The sequence below is a fragment of the Eleutherodactylus coqui genome, chromosome 6 (assembly GCF_035609145.1).
Source record: "Eleutherodactylus coqui strain aEleCoq1 chromosome 6, aEleCoq1.hap1, whole genome shotgun sequence".
NCBI lineage: Eukaryota > Metazoa > Chordata > Amphibia > Anura > Eleutherodactylidae > Eleutherodactylus > Eleutherodactylus coqui.
The window spans coordinates 199,882,536-199,905,390 of record NC_089842.1 but is presented as its reverse complement, the minus strand read 5'-3'; the positions used below and the strand labels follow the sequence as shown (position 1 = coordinate 199,905,390).

Here is a 22,855-nt window from a genome sequence, read left to right as displayed (position 1 = left end):
CCTTCCATTCTAGTCTGTGCAATCTGTACAACTGGCGCTACAAGAGTTTGGGGAACCTTCCTCATGTGCAGCTGTTGCCTGAATTCAGAGCAGCTAATGCCGGATTACTATATGACTTCCAACTTATAAACGTTGAAGACTTCAATGGAGTAGGGGAGTCTGAGCCCAACCCTTACTTTTACCAGGTACAGGTCACTGGGGAAATAAAGTGAAATTCCTTTAATCCAGCACCAATAGAACCTAAAATGTACAAATTTATCAGGTCTTCTGAATGAGTGCATGGTCACAGAGAAGTGTCTTGAAAAGGTCCACAAGATGCTAAGGCACAATCTGCTACTATAACATTTTCTAATAGATTCTCCCTGTGGAGTCTTGTACTTCTGTAACAATTCATAAAATATAGAAGTTTGGCAATGGAAACAAGTAGCGAATTGTCGAACGCTGGCTAAAATTAATTTCACTGCTCTTGGATATATTTGTATCATTTATATGCTTTTCTGATTGAAGATGGATATCAATGGGATGATAAGACACTAAATTAGAATTGTCACCCTGCAGAATCTTGCTGAGGCAGAATATGCTGTAGCCTTATTTATGTACATGCGCCTGCTTGGATATCCTGCCAGTCGTATCAGCATCCTGACCACGTACAATGGACAAAAGCATCTCATCCGGGACATCATCAACCAACGCTGCGGCAAGAACCCTGTGATCGGCCAGCCCAATAAGGTGAGCAATAACTTAATGCAGCATCACATTCATCTGTAATATCGATGCACAGGCACAGTTATAAGATCTAGACGGTAAATGTAGATTATAAACCGTCTGATGATCCCGAAGTCTGTTCAGTAGAAAGTGTTCTTATTGGTTTAACTTTCTACAGATTCCACAAATATATTAACACACATTATTTTTCTGTCGATAAAGACCTGTTAAAAGGGTTACCTGAGTGTCATGGAGTAATTCTGACCCTGAGAGGGTCTCTTTCTCTTGGAAGATCAGGGAAGGGAGAAACTTTTTAAAAATCCACAGTGTGAGCTGAAGCATGGTTTTGCTGCAGTATTCACAATTTTGTAATGCTGGCAACAACTATTGTTGGGCACGGACATTAAATGTATACTGGATTGTTAAATTAGTATTTTTTTTATCCACCAAACATGCTGTCATTGCATTATCAGACATTAGCTTACAGACACCAAGATGTTCTCTTCTTCCAAGATTCAGCATTACCCTCTAAAACAATTATAATCATGTCTGCGTTCTTGTAGGTCACCACAGTGGACAGATTCCAGGGACAACAGAATGACTATATCATCTTGTCACTTGTCAGAACCAAGGCTGTAGGTCACCTGAGGTAAGCAGCTCAGAACAGTAGCCTTGTGAAATCTAATGCCACTTATTGGCTACTCCTATATAACATTGTGTGTGTGTGTGTGTGTGTGTGTGTGTGTATAATAGGAGTATATGTATATATCTTTACTATAGTCAAATCCACACAACCAGTCGATTTTAAGGATCAGTTGGATTATCCAGAAAAAAAAGTGGGATCATGCAAGCCCATACCCATGCACCCCCAGTAGTAAAATTTGTTTTCCCTACTTTCTACCAATCCATGTCATACACACTCTTTATCTGTAGGTAAAACAGACACTTTCACTTCCCCAGTCGTCAAAGAATGTTGGCCTCTACTTTCCCAGTAGGCTTAGCAGACCTCTACTTGTCTTCACATCAGTCTCAAGTATTTTTTTGTCCAAAGTGTATGTATGTATGTATGTATGTATGTATGTATATTTTCTTGTTCGTGTCATTGGAGGAGATCTGTAGAACATGGATATAGCTACTTGCACTAGGAGGCGGACACTAAGCAAAAAAAGGTTGGCCCCTCCTACTAGCTGTATCTATCCTGCAGGCACCAAGCTAACCAGTGTCAGCTTAGTGCCCATAGGAGGCAGACTTATGATATTTGTCTCCGGTCTCCCATCACTTGGACTCAGGGAATACAGGATGCAGGGTTGGCAGGGCTCTACGTCTTACCATGACGAGAAGGTCGAACAGGGTAGAATCAACCATTCTTTTGCCTGCCCTCAGAAGAAAAGGAGGCATGGTAAAGCCCTAACTTGAATGTAATCTGCCAGCCATAATGACACACACACACACACACACACACACACACACACACACACACACACACACACACACACACACACACACACACACACACACACACACACACAGGCAAGTGAGTACAGGGGCACACACTACTGGACCTATAAACCATTTTCTCCTCAGAAAGGTATTTATTCCCTGCAAGGTGAATATCCTCCACACCCTCCTCCACTATGGCTTCCATCGTACTCCAAAGAATTGGAGGATCACTACAAATAGGCCATGCTCAAAGCTGTCTCCCCTCCCCTGTGCTGGCTGCACTTCTGTCCATCTGGTACAGCTGTCCTGAGAGGGAGGATAAAGAACCCTCCTCTAGAGAGCTACTGGAGCCGCTTCAGTCCCTGTCCTCGGCTCAAGGCTGCTTCTGAACTTCGGGCTTGTTCCAGCAGGCCCCAGCCAGGCAATGCTGCGTGCCTACTGCCATCTTTTTCATTATGGTGCTGGACATCGCATCTGGTGCCTGGCGGTAACTTCGTGCTGCGATGCTGTTGGCAGCAAGGGGGTGTATAGCCCACACCTTGGTCCCAGTACCGCTACCTCTGCTGTGTCTGTGTTGGGTGCCTGCTGCCTCTCTGTTGCAAGGGGAGCTTTTTGGTGGCGGTCTGCCAGCCATTGCATCGAATGGAGTCCCCGGTTTCAGGCCTAGCTAGGCCACTTACCCTGGATAAGCAGAGTCGCACCAACGTCTTCAAAACGTGGTGCTCTGCTTCATAGAGGGCTGCCTTCTCTCTCCCAATCTCTGCTCGCGCGCTTTCATCCTGACCTGCCTGTGTGACTGGATTCCCCAGTGCTTCACTCTTCATAGAGGGCTCCAGACCAGCCAGCATTCATCTATCGGTCCAGTGCTTTCCAGACCTAGCTTCTCTTCTCTAGCACCCCCTCCTGCAGTACCATTTGCAACAGGCCTATTAATTGGCAATATTCTATTAATTGCAATCCCCAGAATGAGCATGCTTCCTGTCATGGGCTATTTCTGACATTATTAATGGGTCTGCCGCTATTATGGACAGGCTGGATCGTACTACCTGTCAGTCGTCACCAAACGTGTATGACTGAGATGATTCCTCCACACATGACCTCTCCCATGGTAGACCATGAAAGTGGACTAGGCCTATTTACTCAAGGCAATCATCCAGGACCCCTGCATTGTTGACACCGCCCAGCGCCTCCTGAGATGCGCTCAAAACCCTCCTCCAGAGATGATAGTTGCTCAGAGGACAAACTTTCTGAGTCTCCCTTTTTTTCCGATCTGGATGAAGAACAGACCTTTAAACTCGCCACTGTGGTTGATAGCCTGATAGTCGCTGGGAAAGCTACTCTTCAGGTGAAAGATCAGACATATACTACGTCAATGGCGACCTTTTCCTTTAGATTGCCGAAACTGTCCCGAAGCCCTTTCCCCTTATTCGGAGTTCGAGGATATCTTAGCCGTAGAATGAAACCTTCTCTACAAATGCTTTACCAAATCGCATTTGGACCCTATGTATCCCTTTCCAGAAAAGTTAGTCAGGAAGCGATAGTCTTTACCAGCAGTGGATTTACCGTTATCCATTTTAGTGAAACGCACCAGCCCTCCTGCGGCTGATGCTTCCTCCTTTCAAGACATACGTGAACAGAAAATGAAATCACTAGCCAAAACTTTGTTTGAGGCAGTGAGTTCGGCACCAAGGCCATTTTTCGTTCTTACCTGGTCAGTAGGGTAACCACTGAATAAGCTAAGCAATTACAACGAGGTATCGTTTCTGGCTCTCCTCCAGAAGAATTAGCAGACACTGCGCATCAGATAGGCCACGCAAGGAAGTTTATCTGCAAAGTCTCCCTGGATACGGCCAGACTTTTGGCGTGTCCCTCTGCAGCTTCAGTAGCGACAAGCCAGACTCTGTGGCTAAAATCCTGGGATGCAGATGCCTGTTTTATGAGGTCTTTAACAGGCCTTTCCTTAGTTGGATCACGCCTTTTTAGCGCGATACTGGATAAGATCATCTCTGAAGCCACTGGTGGTAAGAGCTCTCACCTACCACAGAACAAATCCACACACGCTAGGTTATGCAGAAGTGAATGCCTCATTTTCCCTCCATTTACTGCTCTAGCCCCCAGATCTTCGATAGCAAGGAAAATTAGCAGGAATAAAAATGACCCTCCTGGCACTCTCAACCACAGACCTCAAAGTTATCCTATACTAAATTTTCCACTTTAAGGGTGTCCCCCCACCCAAACCATCAAGGGTGGTGGGATGACTTTCTCTATTCAAAGAGACCTGGCTCACCCACATCTCAAACGACTGGGTTCGGGAGGTCATTTTTTTGAGCTGCACCATAGAATGTTCTACCTGCTCTCCAGATTGTTTTGTTAGGTCCAGGATTTTGGGATCTCCTTCAAAGGCCAACACATTGGCTCATATGATAGACAACCTATCCTCTTAGTGCATCATTCTTCTGGTTCCTCCTTCAGAACGATTCAGGGATTTCTATTTCAATCTCACCCAAGAAGGATGACACTGTACGTCCCGTTCTGGATTTGAAGAAGCTAAATCAGTATGCCAAGGTTCGATATTTCTGCCTGGAGTTACTGAGATCTGTGATTGGGAATGGTGGAGCTTCTGTCATCCATCCACATCAAGAATGTCTATCTTCATGTTTTCTTATCATTCGAGCGCATCAGTGATTTTTCCGCTTCACCATCTGGTCGGAACATTATCACTTCATGGCCTTTCCATTCGAGTTGGCCATGGCCCCTGAGTCTTCACAAAGGTTCTGGTGTCAGTGATGGCTCTCCTTCACTTTAAAGGGATAGTGGCCATTCCCTGTCTTGACGACATCTTGGTGAAAGCCCTGATTCGGTCGGCCAACCTGGAGAGTCTCCATATCACTCTGAACACCCTGTCCAGGTTCAGATCTATCAACCACCCAAGTGTTCTCTCTCACTATCGCAACGTCTTGACTTTCTGGGCCTCTCCTTCAACATGGCACAGGCTCATGTCCTACAGCCGTGGCCAAAACCACACGCTCCCTACAAACTCAGAGCCCCGTGACCATTCGTCACTGCATGAAGGTTCTCAGGCTAATATTTTCCTCCTTCGAGGGGATTCTATTCAGCCAATTTCATGCTCTGCCTCTCCAGTGGGCCATTCTCTCTTGGTGGGACAAATCCACATACTCTCTTGATTGAAAAATCTGCCTACCGCTGTAGCTGCAGCGCTCCCTTCTCTGGTGGCTGAAATCCCCATGGATCCATCTGGGTTGTTCTTTTCTGACTCTTCAATGACTGGTACTTCAGCTGCCTGGTACTCTGCGGAGTCTCACAGCGCAAGTTACTTGGATCATAAAGGAGTCTACACTCTTGATAAATGTATTGTAACTTTAAGCCATTCTTCTGTCACTTCATCACTTCACACCCTTGCTAACAGGCCTCCAAGCCCAGGTTTAGACTGCGCGATGGTCGTCTGATAAATCTAAATTGTCAGGGTGGGACCTGCAGTAAGACTGTCATGGCAGAAGCGGTAAAAATGCTGGCATAAGATTTCCCAAAGTGCACTCTGCAGAGCCCTTGGGGCTCTGCGAGTGATTACCAGGGGCTCCGACAGAGGGTCTAGGATCCCACTCTACTCACTGCTGACCGAAGCCGGCTCATGTGATCCGAATTGCTATGCCAACCGCAGGTCCGGACATTTGTTTCCTCAGTACAGGCTGTCCAGACACTACTACAGGGGTGACTAGAGTTGGGCCAATGGTGGATTATGATTAGGGCCACTGGGCCCGAGACCCTAAGGGGGCACACGACCGTTCCAATCGCCCCTATCTGCACTGTTGATCCTCATTCATATTTGTGTATACGTATCGTGTGTAATATGCGTCATAAAATATAAACAGAACTAAACATTTCTTGGGGCTCCACAAGAAACTTTTGCTTCAAAAAGGACTCCATGGCTGAAAAAGTTTGGGAACCACTGCCCTGTAGGATCTCGTTATTATATTTTGCTCAGTACCACACCTTATATGACCTGAATATTTACTTATTGAGGCAAAAGTTGAATGACATTTTAAGACCCATTTACATGCTACGAATATTGGGCAAACGATGCCCGACCCTCGTTCCTGCATGTACTCGCTCCTGTACTGCTGCACAGAAGAGAGTATCACTGGCCTGCTGAGCAGGGAGACGAGGCGGCTGGAGGAAATTTCTCTCCTCCCTCTCCCTTGCCCGTCTCCATTTACTTTAGCTGCGGCTGTTCGGTACTGAACGGCTGCTATTTACACTGAACGATCATCGTTCAGGATTTTAAGCTGCATAAAATCCTGAATGATGATTGTTCAGTGTTAACCTCAGCCATTCAGTGCTGAACGGCCGCTTTGTAAAGTGAATGGAGATGGGTGAGGAGAGCGAGGAGTGAAATCTCCTCCAGCCACCCTGGCTCCCGGCTGGTCGCTCTGTGAGCAAGCCAGCGATACCCGATTCTGTGCGACAGCATGGGAGTGAGTATGTGCGGAGACGAGTGTTGGGCATCGTTTGCCCGACATTCGTCCCATTTAAATGGCCCTCTACTTGATTTCTGACTATAGTACTTCACTTTTTATCCCAGAAGGTCTTACAAGAGTTTGTGATAATGCTGAGATTGTACAGTGTCTTGCGAGTGGTCTTAAGTAGTTAACCTGTGGTAACATCTGGTATGTTGCATTTAAATGTTTTCTGCACTGTAGTGGGGCTTGGAAGTACAGAAAATTGGTTTTCTGTGGAATAAAATATTTTAAGGCTGGGGTCACACGGGGCGTATTCCAGGTGGATTTCTCACAGTTTTGCCGCAGCGAAAAACTGCAAGATATCCGCCGGGAAAGCACTGCTTCAAAACCGACGGCACTTAGCCGCGGGTTTTGAAGCGGCATGGCCGCATGCTTTTTCGTTGTGGCCGGCGCTCCCATAGAGTAGAGGAAAAAAAAATAGACCTGCTGCGGCTGTGGAATCTACGCCGGTTCGTCGCAATGAATTGGCCTTCCTATGTGGACGACATTTTTGACAACTCTCATCCACATGGCTGGCTAATGCTGGGATTAGCGGCCGCTGGCGGATCTGCCGCAGTGAAATTCTGAACGGAATTTCTGCAGCAAATCTGCCCTGTGTGAACCCAGCCTAACAGTTGTCCACAGCAGTAAAATAAAGAAGTTTGCTATATGTCATCTTACCAGTTTAGTCTTATTTGCAAGCTGCTGATTGGCTTGTTCTGCTGCAGCTTTTTGCATACATGCTTGTATTTGCAGCCATTCTTGTATTTGCAGTCAGTCGTCGCTTCTGTACACAGTGGTAAGTAATTGAGCAAACAGGTGGCTCAGTAATGGTATCAGAATGGTAAATTAAAGGTTATGAGAACCTTTATGCATGAAAAATCAATATTGACGTAACTTAAGCCCCTGCAGAAAAATAATACTTATCTTTTTTTCGCATTGCATTCTCCTTTTTAAGCACTTAGACTCAAGCCTCATACTTGCAGGCTTTCCTACGTTCAATTCTCTGTCTGGGGGCATTCTCGGCACTAATCAGCTGTCTCTCTCATGAATTCACGCAAGCCCAGTTCCCCTGCCCTCTCCACTTTTAGAGGCTGTATAGCATAACCTCGCACGCTCAACACTACATAGCTATTTCTCATCCTCTGGCCAGTGACACACTATCATATTTCGCCCTGCGTTTTATGTCCGTGATACAACAGTGTGTCCTAGCCTGACTGCAGGTCTCCTGAACTGAACTACCAAGCATCATACATTCCTAGGATGCTCAGAGTTTGCTTCAGGGAAATCGTGGTCAGGCCACAACTCACATACTATGGACGCAAAATGCACCCTAAAATAAGTATTGTGTCACCAGTCTCTCTCTGAATAAATGCTGGTCTTTCCTGCTTATTGCTGATTTGAGCAGAAAATTCACCTGAAGTGAATTGCAGCCCTCTGTAATAGTAGCTTTCTAAGATCTCCTCCACGATTCTCCGGCATTGTAATAGCTCAGTGTAAAGGCAGTGAATGCTCATTCACAGCAGGGCAGCAGGCTAGGGAGAAGCTGTCAGTTTACTCGGACTGACAGAATTGACTAAGATTTCAGTCCTCCAGTCTGCAGTGCCTTGGAATACAATACAAGCATAGAAATCAAAACGGTCAACATTTTTTTATGAAAACCAATTACAAAATGTCTTCACTTCCAAAAACACATTGATTAAAGGGGAAAAAGTGAGTGCAAAGGTGTACACAGCATTTAAGTATATAGCAAATTGTTCTAGGCATCTGAGAAAAAAAAACCTTTTTTTCATAAATATTTTGACTCCCTAGAACTAAAATGAATAGGGCATGTAATAAATTGTATACCAAACAACCCTTTTTTTTCCTTTTCCCTTTACTTTTTTGCGGCAGCTGCAGTTATCATTCAGCAAAAAAGGCCGCACAAGTATACGCGTAATGTGTAATTTCCGTATGTAGTTTTATTATTCACTATAGAATGGAGGCGATTTGCCATCATGTCCCCATATATGTTCCAGAACCTCCCACCGCCGTCACAGCTGGCCGCGTGCACAAGGTATTCCACTCATACATGACGTATTTCCACTGACAGGGTTTCAATTAGTTTTATTTTTTCTTCATTTTCTGTATCTTCTTATAGAGAGGAACTTGAAGAACAAAAACAATTAGGCTGCCATTGTCTAAAATTTAATGCGTCGTGCTTATAATAGGGGCGCAATACGGATAATTGTGTCCTGACAGCTCCCATTTGTTTGAATTGTACATTGTAAAATGTAATGGAAATACTCATTACCAACATAATACGCGTCGTGTAACATATTCTGCTCAGCGGACAGCCAGCTGCGTGTGATTGTGCTGCTGAAGTTACACTGACAGATGTATAATCACTGGAGATATGGGCAGTATTAGAGCATAAGCTATAATGTATTCTAGCTGCAACAACGTAGCAGTGCTGATATGTTACACATTACATTGTTATAGCCTAAAGAGGAGACTCCAAAAAGGGAATGGTTTCTGTAATACCATGTCCAGCTATGTACTCTGATGATTCAGGACAGAACGTCAATGGATGTCCCTTATAGGTTGTGATCAAACCCCAATGACATCCTTGTTCTTTTTAAAGCATGTGAGTCAGAAGGATCTACGATTTTTTGTTATTCTGCTTTATCCACTCCTAGCACATGCTAAATAGGACATCTGGGGGGAAATAAAAGGTGCATGTGATGTTCCACTGCGGTGTCTGCAATGGAGGCCAAGCCAGAATAAGTTCTGCATTGTTATTTACGCCTTATTTACGCCTTGTTCCCACTTGAGCACTAAGAGGAGCGGGAGGAGATATATTCCTTTTTTCCCCCTTTAAGAGCCTGCAGGAAATCTTTTATACTGAACAGTATCAGTATTTTCTCATTTCATTTAGATGTATTACACCCAGGCAGAATCGGAGGAAGACTTTTTAACCATTAGTAGCAATAAAACAAAGTTTTATAATCATTACTTTGACTATCTGGCTAATCTCCAGTCCTGACATTTATTATCATTAGGAGGTTGTGTTTATAATGTGCTTGGATATTCCTTGCAGCTTTGTTATATCCTCAGCTGTGTCTCCAGGAACTTAGTTGGTATGTCATTCCCTGTCTGAAGGAGAAAGCACACAACCCTGGCTGAAGATTGAAAATACAGATGGAGGTTGTAAAAAAAAAAAAAAAACAAGGAAAAGCTGCAGGAGGACGTGCAGAAGCTAGTAAATGTTTATGAAGGAGGGCATCCCGTGAAGGAGTCTGTCTGTTTACTCATCTAAAACTTCCTGAACAGCATTGTTGGCAAAATCTCCTGAGCCTAAGAAATCCCTAGAGATAAGTATAGAAATCCTCCATGCGACTTTAGCAAGAGTCTAGGGATGAGAGCTTAAGTCATATGGCTCTGTCAAATCATGCATTACCTTCAGTCCTAATCCTTGGTAGTTTTTTTGAGATATGGGCAGCATATATTATATATGAATATATTATACTGTTAGATAGAAACTTTCAACCATTTTGCATGGCAGTGCCCAGATTCATGGGCAGTAAATCAACATATAAAAGCCCTGGCTGTGCATGTCCTCTAGCCTCTGGCGACAACTGCCTGGTCCATCTCCTTATCCCCAATGCGTGACAGCGCTGGCCTGGCGAGCAGTGACACCGATCAGTGATCAAATGCCTTGCGGGGTGGCTGCTGTATCAGCTGATTTCTTGCAGTGCTATGCTGCAGCGGCATAGCCGATTACACGCTGAGGTCCCCTTGACAAAAAGATTGTATAAGAAAAATTTTAAAGTTTAATAAAATGTAAAACCAGTAAGAAAAATAACATCTGTTTTCTCTTCAAGGTGCTTTTTTATGAAAAAAATTGGTATTTCAACATTCATAAGTAGTAGTATAAAAATATATACATTTTCCTGCACAGTGAGCGATGTACAAAAATGCCAGAATTGCTATTTTTCATTCGCCTTCGCCCCAAAAATTGTAATAAAAAGCACTTAAAAAGTCACATGACCCTGAAATGGTACAAATGGAAAGTACAACTGGTCTCATGATTAGCAAGACTTCTGAGGACTCTTTCAAGATTGTTGGAAAACAATCCCAGGTGACAACTTCATGGAGCTGATCGAGAGAATGCCAAGAATGGGCAAAAATGTCATCCAAGCAAAAGGGGGTTACTGTGGGGAATCTAAAATATAAAACACAACAAATATTAATACTATTTTATTTACTACTTAATTCCATTTGTGCTCCTTCATAGTTTTTCATGTTTTTTAACATGAATCTACAATGTAGAAAAGAAAAAAAAAGAAAAACATGGCATGAAAGGGTGTGTCCAAACTTTTGACTGATAGTGTACGTTAACCACACAAATCACAGTCTTACCGTTTAGGAAGTCATTCTCCCAGTAGTGCAAAAACATCAGCTAGAAATAGGCGTATAGATGGTTTCACATCTGCAATGGGAATTCCGCTTTCCTGCTCCGTTCGGAAAGGGAAATCCCCGCTGCCAAATGGTTCAATCTCTGAAAGGAACCGGACAGACCCCATTGACTATAATGGGGTCCGTCCACTTTCTGCCCGGCTTTTGGACACAAGAAAATGTGCTGCATGCAGTTCTTTTTCTTCTAGTATTTTGAGCCAGATCTGAGAACAGGTCACCATTTGCGCACACGGTAAGGGTGTGGCCACTAATCTTTTTCATATTTATTTTAAGAAGTTCAGTTGTGGACCTAACACCAAAATTCTGCCAGAAACTCCAGTACTAGAAGCGAATGGGGTTTGAACAGAGTAAAAAAAAAAATCTGCAGCAGAGTCCAAGCATGTTGTATCCTGCAGAATGCTGTGGATTACAGGGTGCAGTCCGCCGGCAAATCCTAATTAAAAGCTGCAGCTCTTGTTCTGGAATTTCTGGTTAGTTCTGCAGTATATTTATTACTAAGAGCTACGGCACGTTTATCAGCTTGTGCCCAGGCAGCTTTACAGTATCATTAGTCAGGCTCTATGGCTAGGTTCACACAGGGCGGATTTGCCACAGTTTTGCCGTGTTTTTTCCGTTACGGGTTTTTGTTTCCGTTACCACTTCTGCGGCAAAACCGCTTCAAAGGTTCTTTTTGGCTTGTGTTTTTTCCACAGTGCTTTTTTACTTTTGCAGCATATTCAAGTGCAGATTTTGCTGCATCCATGGAGGCTATGGGCAGAAAAGCACTGCGGAAAATCCAAAAGAATTGACATGCTGCATATTTTAAAACCGCACCACAGCTGCATTTTCGCATTGCGACAGTGCATAAAAATTATGCCCTGTGAGAACAGCTTTTTGGTATTTGCACTGTATTGCACTGCAACCACAGCAAATCCGCACCGTGTGAACCCAGCCTACGGGTGCATTCACATGGGGTCATAGCAGGGCAACAGAGCCACAGTATAATAAACTTCCCTAAAAATTTGTATGTACATACGTGACGTTTATGACTAAAGCCGTCTTTTGAGCGAGAATCATTGGGTCTAACTGCACAGACATTGTGCACTTTTCGTGCATGAGTCGTTCCTCACTCAATTCTAGTTTTCTTGAATTGAGCGATGAACTCTTATCAGCGGTGCATGGTATTATCACTGTCCGCAGCGCGGATAAGATTCTTACAGCGGGACGTGAGCTGTAAGCGCGGAGAACAATACAGCTGTTCCCTTATGCAGAACAGCTGTATTGTTCGCTGAGGATAGTGTCCCGCTCATCCTGCATAGCTCTTTAGCAGTAAATTAACTACTATAGACTATGCAAAGATTATAGCTCAAAACTATCACCCAAACTATCGTTTGAGCAACTTTTGAGAGATCATCTGTCAGTCTAAATGGGGTCTAAACTTTTATAAGTGGGTAATTGCACAAAATCTGCAAAAACATTTTTCATTTAAATGCACTTTTGCCGCGTTGTTTATTTCCAAACTCATTTTGCACTATTACTTTCTAGCATCTCTATTGAAACTGAATTAGGACGACGCATGCAGCATAAGAGCTTGCAAATACCTGTAATAGGCAATATTATAACCTCCGTTATAACGGGGGCACCAGGACTTGCATTATAAAGAATTATTTCTGGTACATTGTATTCGGGCACCTGTAACTCTCATCAATCACTATGGTCATCTGCCCGTAAAGAGAGGCAGCCACCTTCCATTTGTACATTTCTAGAATCTTGGATCCCTGTTGCCTTACTTGTGTTCGCAGATGATGTCATTTTAGTCGTATGTTTTATGTTTGCAAAAAAAATTAAAATAAATATAGTGTCAAAAATACGGATTGGTGAGTGATGTGAATGCAGGATCATCTAGATAGTTATTAATGAACACTAATAAATTATAAGGTAAATGTGTTATCCGTACCAGATGCACCATATTACAGTAATGTTCCCGACACACAGGGGCATGTGAAACGCTTCATTCATACACTAAAAACGCGTGTCGCCATAATGGTCATTTATTACCTTTTTGAATATTTTGTCTTGCAGGGATGTGAGGCGTTTAGTCGTGGCAATGTCCAGAGCTCGACTTGGATTGTACATATTTGCTCGGGTTTCCCTCTTCCAGAACTGTTTTGAGCTGACTCCTGCATTCAGACAACTGACCGCGCGCCCTCTGCGACTCCACGTTTTACCAGGAGAATCTTTCCCAACACAGAGGAGGGTAAGTAGCGCAATCTCTGCCATAATGAGGCTTATCGTTATCCAGCAATGGAAATGTAGGCGTAAAATGATCACAATATTACTGAAATGTCAACATATTTAAACCTTCCAATTTGTTGCTACCTTGTTGGCCGTGTTTTATCTCATCACTAACAGTGAGTTTTCAAACCAGTACAAGGTAGAGTGTGGATATTGCCCATAATAAGCGATTAGGTGTTAAATTAAATTCTCATAGAGCATCTGAAAAATAAGAGCCATACCCGGATAGTTTAGCTTGTATTTGAATTGTTTTTTATATGATTGGAAATTGTTACCAATGTAGGACACGAATGATCTGCAATAAAAAAAAAAGTTTTTTAGAATTATTAAGCGGCTCAGCAGTCGGATGATAAACTTGATACGTTATTTGAGAAAAATGCCTCTTTTCCAACCTATCCCCCATATCCATCAACCCCTTAAGCCCTGCTTCAACTGTTCACACACTCCAGAGAGGATACAGCTTTTCATATTCACTGAGAGATCAGATTACAGCTGCCCATAGATGTTTATGGAGAGGGAAAGGGAGAGGAAGAAACAGCTGCAAAGCATGAGAGAGATAGACATTCAGATATGTTGCAGCAGACTCTAGTAAAGGTTTGTCATACACATTTGAAAGATTTTCTGTTGAACGATTGTCTTGCCACTGCAGCCATATACATTTTAGTATATATTGGTCGCTGCAGTTGTTCAAACTAGCCATAGATGTTCAGGGACAACAAGCAAAGGATGATCGATCTTTCTGGGAAAATTAGTTTTGAATGAAATGTTTAAAAAAACTATGGAAAGTTCAAATATAGCTAATTTCTTTCCACTCGATGACAGGGTGTGTACTGCGTCAAGATAAACGATTGTTTGTTATTTTCACCCAACTGACGGTGTTGGTTAAAGTTGTCCATTCTCATCAACTTTTTGTCTGTGTATGGGCACTTTAACCCCTTAACGACCACCAATACGCCTTTTGACAGCCTGTATCGGCGGCCTGTGCATGAAGGGAGATCGCAGGGCGACCTCTCTTCATACAGCACGGGCGTCAGCTGTTTATTACAGCTGACACCCGCAGGCAATAGCTGCAATTGGCCACGGGGCCAACAGCAGCTATTAACCCTGCCAGCGGCATTTAAATCCCCCGAATGATGTTCAGAGGTCCCGTACAGCCCCCCCCGCGTGAGATCGCAGGGAGCTGTACGGGTGTCATGGCAGCCGGGCCCTTCTGAAAGGCCTCAGGGCTGCCTTAGCAGTCTGCCTATCAAGCTGTCCCTGTGGGGTGGCTTGATAGACTGCCTGTCAGATTGCAGTATGATGTAATGCTGTGGCATTATATCATACTGCAGAAGCGATCAAAGCATCACTAGTTGTGGTCCTTCAGGGGGGCTAAAAAAAAGAGAGTAAAAATAAGATCGATAAAGTTTTATTAATTGCCATATCTATGATAAAAAAATAATCTAAACCATAGAACAAAAATACATATTTTTGGTATCGCCACGTCTGTAAAAGTTCGATCTATGGTGAACGCTATCTGAAAAAAAAAAAAAATTAAGAACGCCAGTCACCCTGTCTCACAGAAAAAATGCAATAAAAAGCAATCAGAAAGTCGTATGTATTCCGAAATGGTACCAACATAAACTACAGGACATCCCGCAAAAAAAGAGCCCTCGCACAACTACGTCGCCGAAAAATTATTGCACACACAAGATGGCGGCAGAAAATAATAGAAAACTAAATGTCTTTGACAAAAAAAGTAGTACAGCAAAAAAATAAAGCCTATACAAGTTTGGTATCTTAGTAATCGTACTGACCCATAGAATAAAGTTATCGTCTCATTTTGTTGCAGTTTGTGCGTCATAGAAACAAGACGCACTGAAAAAATGGCGGAATGTTGTGGTTTGTTTTTTTTTCCTTTTACTCCACTTAGAATTATTTTTTACGTTTTTCAGTACATTATATGTTACATTAAATAGCACCATTGAAAAATACAACTCATCCCGCAAAAAACAAGCCCTCCTACAGCGACATCGATGGATAAATAAAGGAGTTACGATTTTTTAAAACGAAAATGGGGGAGGGGTGGTGAGGGCCTTGTCATTAAGGGGTTACATTTGTGATCTGGCCTCCGTGCTAGTTTGACAGCTGCACTGCCAAGTATTGCTGTGTAGTGTCTCCCATGCTGCTTCTGTGGTGTGCTCCAGTGAGTTAAGAGAGCAGGCAGTTTTCTCTAATAAGATACATTACAAAGTTTATTATCTAGGCTTGATCTTCATTGATGGATAGTTGATTATAAGCAGAGGCACAATTTAAGGATCTTGAGATTTTTTCCTGAATTATTTATATATAACCTACTAATATCCTATAATGAAATAACATTGTATGCTACTTTTCAGAATGGAGATGTGCCACCCTACCCGGCGCAGGTTATCAAGAACATGCCAGAGATGGCAGCATATGTGTACAACATGTATTTGCACATGATGCAAAGCAGTCAGCAATACCAGTATCACCAGGTAAAAATACATTTATCAATGAAGTGACCCAAAATCACATATACCATCTCTAACAATGTGCTGCTATGTACATACCAAAACGTGCTGAAACTGTACAACTGCACTGCTACAAGAGGTAAAAGCACTTGCTTTGTCTAGTTCTGTGCTACAACCTTTTTTCGTCTGAAATTGGGGAAGACATATAGTTGTTTTGGCCAGTCACCAAGGACCTATGTCGTCAAACATATGTAGTCCATTAGGGCACTTGGAGCCTAACATAGTGTTACTTGAAGGAATTAGGTTCTAATGAGTTATACTGAAAATGGTATTAAAAGGAAAGTAGAGCAGTAGTAATAATGGCCGCCATGAAGCAAATGATGATAGAGAGGAAGTTTAATGAGGTTTGTGTGAGCGAAGAAGAGAGGTAAGGAAAAGAGATCCGGAGTCGTCTAGGAGTAGAAGTCAAAGTAAGCCTACTGCATAACTTTAAGGTACTTCAATGTATGATATAGAGAGGAGCTACAACCAACAAATGAAATCCTAAATGAGTGACTACAGAGGTAAGAGGATAACCGAATAGTACGATGCCACTTCTACAAAAGAGTAGAACCTCTGATGAAGGGGTTTGCAATCCACGGCATCCAAGGAGAGAAAAATAAGGATTTTACCCTTGGCTTATGTGTACAGAAGATCATTAGGACCTTTGATGGCATTGTTTGCAGAGTGCATTGAGTAGAGAGGAATGAAGAGGGTTGAGCAAGCTGTGAGAAGTACGTTGATCCAAAAGTTTGGCAATAAAAGATTGTTACACGGGAAGACTGTTTGGCACTGAAGCACCTGACATTCATCCCAGAGATGATCGCTCCTGTGCTTTCACAAAGGAGGATCATCGCTCAGTGAATGGAGGCGGAGATAGCCGGGAATCGTTCCAGCCTGCTTGTCTCCATACATCGTCAACAGGCAGTCGTTCATCGATGATCAGCTTCCTGTTTAAACTGAATGCAGCACCAGACCAACGATGATTTTATGGTCTGCATAAAAGATCTGATCGGTGATTTATTGCCGATTGGTTTTTCATTGCATACGTTTACACGGTACAATTAGTATGCAAACCACTAAATATAACAAGCAGTTTGCATTGCAATTGTGCCGTGTAAAAGGGGCTTAAGACGGTTAGGTTGATAGCTGAACAGTTGGAATAGAGGGACATTATTTTTACAGCACTGGAATAATTACACCATTTTTGAGTGAAAGGTTGAGAAAGGGAGTTACATGGATAAGCTAAGGTTGGATCAAGAGGGCAGATTGTCAGGTGGAAAGAGAATTGCTAGTTTGATAGTTCCTGCTCTGTCATCAAGTAAAGAACACAATGCATATATGTGGAGAATACGTCTAATTTCATAATAATGGAGAATGTGTTGAATAATGTCTAATTTCTTGTTGAAGCATGTGACAGGTTGAGTAGCGAGGTCTGTAGAAGGTCACGAAGGGTATCCTTTCTCCTTAGGGAGAGCACCTAGAAGGTGTGAGGACACTTATAAGATCATGCATGCTCCTCTGGGAAATATGCAAATGGAAAGATGGAACAGTACCTCTACAGCACCACCTATTGGAAGGCAGCATTCCTGCAAGTCAATGTCAGACCTTTTAACAATGACTGGGATTATGAGTTTGTTTAATAGGCTGTGATTTCACAGGTAAAAGGGATGTTTTGCAGCAGTCATACGGCTACTTAATTTTAAAAACTGCAGCTCCCTCCTGCAGTTTTCGGGTGCATTGCGTCAGTGCCTTTCTGTGTCTGTACCCTTAAAACACTATCAGAGCTGTTCAAAATAAGGTAAAAAAAAAGATAATAAAGACACGAGGAGTTAGGGCTAATTCCCATGGGCGGAATAGCTGCGTTGCCCGCAGCTATTAGATTCTTTTGAACCTAATAGCGCAATGCTCACGGTGCGGAATTCCACCGTGGATTTCCGCCCCGTGAAAGCACCCATAGTCACCCAGGCGTACACGCGGACAGCTTCCATTGCAGTCAATGGAAGCCATCCGTCACGCTATCTTCCGCTGTAGCACACTAACAGGTAAGTGAATAACTTCTGTATGGCTCATAATTAATGCACGATGTATATTACAAAGTGCATTAATATGGCCATACAGAAGTGTATAACCCCACTTGATTTCATGAGACAACCCCTTTAAGCCCCATTTACACAGATGATCTCTTAAAATTCGTTCAAAAGATAGTTTGATTGACAGTGTGAGCAACTATTTTTCATAAGCTGCTAATGGGCATTAGCTTAATTTGCATGTAAATGAGGCTTTCTTCCCTGTATGCAGATAACAGCAGGTGGTCTGTCACGCCCCTTTGCTCTGCCACGGGACTGCAGCTGAAAACAATGTTATCAGCGCTCTCATGGAGAACTCCCCGTGCGATCCCTACTATCACGAACTATGGATTTTACGTGTAAATCCAAATTTGAAAAAAGATTGCCGCTTTTAGTGAAAAAATCTTCAAGGATTTATTGCGATAGTGTTACTTAGTAAAAGTCAGACGCAAAACTGAGGGCGCGTTTCAATTCTGAAGCGAATCTTGGTCACCTATATAACGTAGTGCATCACTTCCTTTTATAGCTGAATAGGTTAAAAACCAATTAAAATCAAATACACAACAGCTGACATATTCTCATACTCTAAGTCAGAGGTCCCAAACTCCAGTCCTCAGGGACCACCAACAGGTCATGTTTTCAGGATCTCCTATAGTAAGAACAATGGCAATGTCTGAGGCACCGACAATAATTACATCACCTGTGCAATACCGAGGAAATCCTGAAAACATGACCTGTTGGCGGTCCCTGAGGACTGGAGTTGGGGAACACTGCTCTAACTAACTCATACATGGGGATCTCATAGCACCTATAGTAAACCGTGTCGGCTGGACATACACTTCTATACAGGTTAGCTGAATGTGCATACGAACACTTCTTTTTTGTGTGCAACACATATTAATTCCAAAAATATTTTATCAGACCTATTATGTATATACACCCCTTTAAAAATTATTAAATGAATCAATTAAATGTATATATTCATATACAATCTAGATTAAATAAATTATTTATGCTAAATGCGATTCCATAGATATGCATCCATTCATTGCAACATATCTGGGCTTGAATAAATTAATCAAATTAGTCAAGTTGGTTTTCATATAGGGGCACCTTTTTTCAAAACTATGTACTTCAGACAGAATAAGTCCATTGAACTCCTATGCATAGATCTCTAAGGTTCAGCATGTTTGCAAACCAAATTGACAATCAAAAAAAAAAGGAGCAAAGGGGGAATGTAATATTTGTACAGTATGTTCCAATAAATACAGAGCAGATCAGATCTAAAATTCAATCCTTTAGGGCAGTGGTCCCCAACTCCAGTCCTCAGAGACCACCAACAGGTCATGTTTTTAGGATATCCTCTGGTAAGAACACCTGTGGTAATGTCTGAGGCCCCGACCATAATTATATCACCTGTGCAATACTGAGGAAATCATGAAAACATGACGATCCCTGAGGACTGGAGTTGGGGAACACTGCTTTAGGATGCCTGGTGTCCAGTTTTAACACCCACTAAGCTTCTCTTTTAAACAATTGCTTCTGGTCCACCTTAAACTTTCTTCCCCTCTTAACCACCTCCATGCCATAGAGCAGTGATGGCGAACCTCTTAGAGACTGAGTGCCCAAACTGCAACCCAAAACCCACTTATTTACTACTGGTGCCAACACATCAGGGGGCGGGGCTTATCACGACATACGATTTTACCCTCGTCATTCTAAAAATGGACAGGGCTGCTTCAAAACAGACAGCGTGCAGATTTTTACTGCATTTTGGACGTGGAAATACTGCAGAATGTCCTCAGTGGAAATTTCTGTGGAAGATTTCCGCATCCAAAAAGCAGTCAAAATCTGCACGCGGCCTATTTTGAAACAACCCTGCCCATTTCCGCCACATGTAAACATCCCCTAGCTATAATAGTGACCCCCCCCCCCCCCCCCCCATGGCCCGAGCGATAATAGTGACCCCGCCCAGCGGACCCAGCAATAATAGTGACCACCTCCAGCGGCCCCAGCAATAATAGTGACCCTCCCTTGTGGCCCCAGCAATAATAGTGACCACCCCCAGCGGCCACAGCAATAATAGTGACCACCTCCAGCGGCCCTAGCAATAATAGTGACCCTCCCTTGTGGCCCCAGCAATAATAGTGACCACCCCCAGCGGCCACAGCAATAATAGTGACCACCTCCAGCAGCCCCAGCGACTGATTCACCAAACAACCAATCAGGTTGCTGGAATGGCTGACTAGGGCAGAAGTGGGGAAGAAAAAGTTAATATGCGGCGGGGATCAGCGCACATAGCAGCGCTGCTTAGTGAATGCCAGCAGGAAAGCCGCGGTCCCTGCCAGTATTCACTAACGTGGTGAGCGGCTGACGGCGATGCGTGCCAGCAGGGAGGGCTCTGCGTGCCACCTCTGGCACACGTGCCATAGGTTCGCCACCACTGCCATAGAACATAAATGCCTCAGTGCTTTTATTGTGTTTCTCAATAAAATGTTTGACTGCACCAGAATTTCCCTTTTCTCCATTCGTGATGTATCGTAGATGTTCTAATACTCTGATTTTACGCTTCCGACTTGTGCCGCCAATATATTTCTTATTGCATGAGGTACATTCTACGATGTACATTACGTTAGTACTCTCACAATTAATGTAATCGCCGATGCAAAAATGTTGTGCGTCCTGGCTATTACTAAAACTGTACATACTCTTGGTCTTATCACATGTGCCACAGCGGGGTTTTCCACAACAAAATGATCCCTTATGTTGTAACCAGTTTGTAAAATCTGACATCGGGGATTTAAACAAGCTGGGTGACAATATGTTGACGATATTATTATTTTTTCGGGCAACACATGTAATTCCATCGATTAGTAGGACATTCACTATGCTATCTTGTTGTAAGATGGGAAGATGTTTGAGGATAATTTTCTTGATGGTAAAAAAAATATCAACTGTATGCAGTAGAAAATATTAGTTATTTTGGAATAATTTTTTTGTTTTGTTTTTGGGAAGGTCTTTCAATAAATCCCTTCTATTCCTCATATCTACTTTCTCAGCAGCTTTCTTTAATATCTTGCTATTATAACCTTGTGGGTGTGTGTGACCTCCGGCAAATTTGATCTTTATGTAGTTTGTAATCATTAGCATCTGAGCCTAATCTTTTGGCCCTAATCATCTCACCAACCGGTATTGATTCTATAGTCTGCCTAGGATGGGCACTGAATGCATGTAGTGTCATAATTCCTGAACTGGGCTTCCTGTAGATACTAGTTCTAATTCTGTTTGTAAACGTGTTTCCTCTTAATATGAAATCTAGGAAAGGTACAGTTGTTTTATCTGTAGGGATCATGAAACTTAAAGGGGTTGTCTCATGAAATCAAGTGGGGTTATACACGTCTGTATGGCCATATTAATGCACTTTGTAATATACATCGTGCATTAAATATGAGCCATACAGAAGTTATTCACTTACCTGCTCCGTTGCTAGCGTCCCTGTTGCCATGGATCCGTCTAAATTCGCTGTCTTCTGGCGTTTTTAGACGCGCTTGCGCAGTCCGGTCTTCTCCCTGGTGAATGGGGCCGCTCGTGCCGGAGAGCTGATCCTCGTAGCTCCGCCCCGTCACGTGTGCCGATTCCAGCCAATCAGGAGGCTGGAATCGGCAATGGACCGCACAGAGCCCACGGTGCACCATGGGAGAAGACCCGCGGTGCATCGTGGGTGAAGATCCCGGCGGCCATCTTGGTAAAGGAAGAAAGAAGTCGCCGCAGCGCGGGGATTCGGGTAAGTAATAAACTTTTTTTTTTTTTTTTTTTTAACCCATCCCTTGGGTTTGTCTCGCGCCGAACAGGGGGCCTATTGAATAAAAAAAAAAACCCATTTCGGCGTGAGACAACCCCTTTAAGATACTCATTTCTACTAATATATCTCTCAAAAGATTCTAGCATAGTATCAACTGGGGTATGTTCCACATCTCTCCATATTATGATGGCCTGATCAGTATATCTGTTGTACTGCACCATGTGGCTACCGAACGGGTTCTGATCAGAAAATATAAAAAATTCCTCCCACCAACTTATAACCAAATTGGAGACGGTGGGAGGAAATCTGGAGGCCATAGGTTATCAAAATCCAAAAAATTATGTTTCGCCTGAGAAAATAAATTCCTTTAAGTTCATAATCACTCTATTTAAATTAAATCTAACCGCCTCCATAGCCACATGGTGCGGGATACATGAGAAGAGACTTTTCACGTCCCAAAGAAGCTATCTGTATTCAGATTTCCACTCAGCACTATACATCAATTGCGTAACACTTTTACTATCAACCAGATAGCCAGGGGTTCTTCGTACCCAAGGTTGCAGGGATCGATCCACCCACGCACTGAGACGTTAACAGGGTGAATCGATCCCTGTAACGATTGGACGAAGAGGAGGAGGAAAAACATCCTTGTGCAGCTTAGGGAGGCCGTTAGAAATCCCCATGGTAGGATTATCAGGGCACAAATACATGGCTTCTTTTGCATCAAGTACCCCCATTATAGCTCCCTCCTTCGTTAACTCTCTCAATTTCAAAATGCAGTCCTGCATGGGGTTGTGATCCAGCTTTCTATAGGTTCCAACGTCTTCCAATATTTCTGTAACCAGATTTGAGAATAAACCAGAATCTAACACTACTATATATTATTTGAATAATTTATTCAAGCCCAGATATGTTGCAATGAATGGATGCATATTTATCATAAATAATTTATTTAATCTAGATTGTATATGAATATATAAATTTAATTGATTCATTTAATAATTTTTAATAGTGTGTATATACATAATAGGTCTGATAAAATATTTTTGGAATGAATATGTGTTGCACACAAAAAAG

The 22,855-nt window shown here is 42.9% G+C and overlaps 1 protein-coding gene across 1 annotated transcript in view; it reads left to right on the top strand.

Moving 5' to 3' along the window:
- AQR (aquarius intron-binding spliceosomal factor) overlaps window positions 1–22,855 on the top strand; it is a 117,498-nt gene that overhangs the window by 83,408 nt on the left and 11,235 nt on the right. Inside the window, exons 30-34 of the mRNA XM_066608583.1 lie at window positions 14–185; window positions 559–729; window positions 1,269–1,354; window positions 13,182–13,356; window positions 15,773–15,892. Coding sequence (XP_066464680.1) covers window positions 14–185; window positions 559–729; window positions 1,269–1,354; window positions 13,182–13,356; window positions 15,773–15,892 — 724 coding nt within the window. The remainder of the gene's footprint in view (window positions 1–13; window positions 186–558; window positions 730–1,268; window positions 1,355–13,181; window positions 13,357–15,772; window positions 15,893–22,855) is intronic.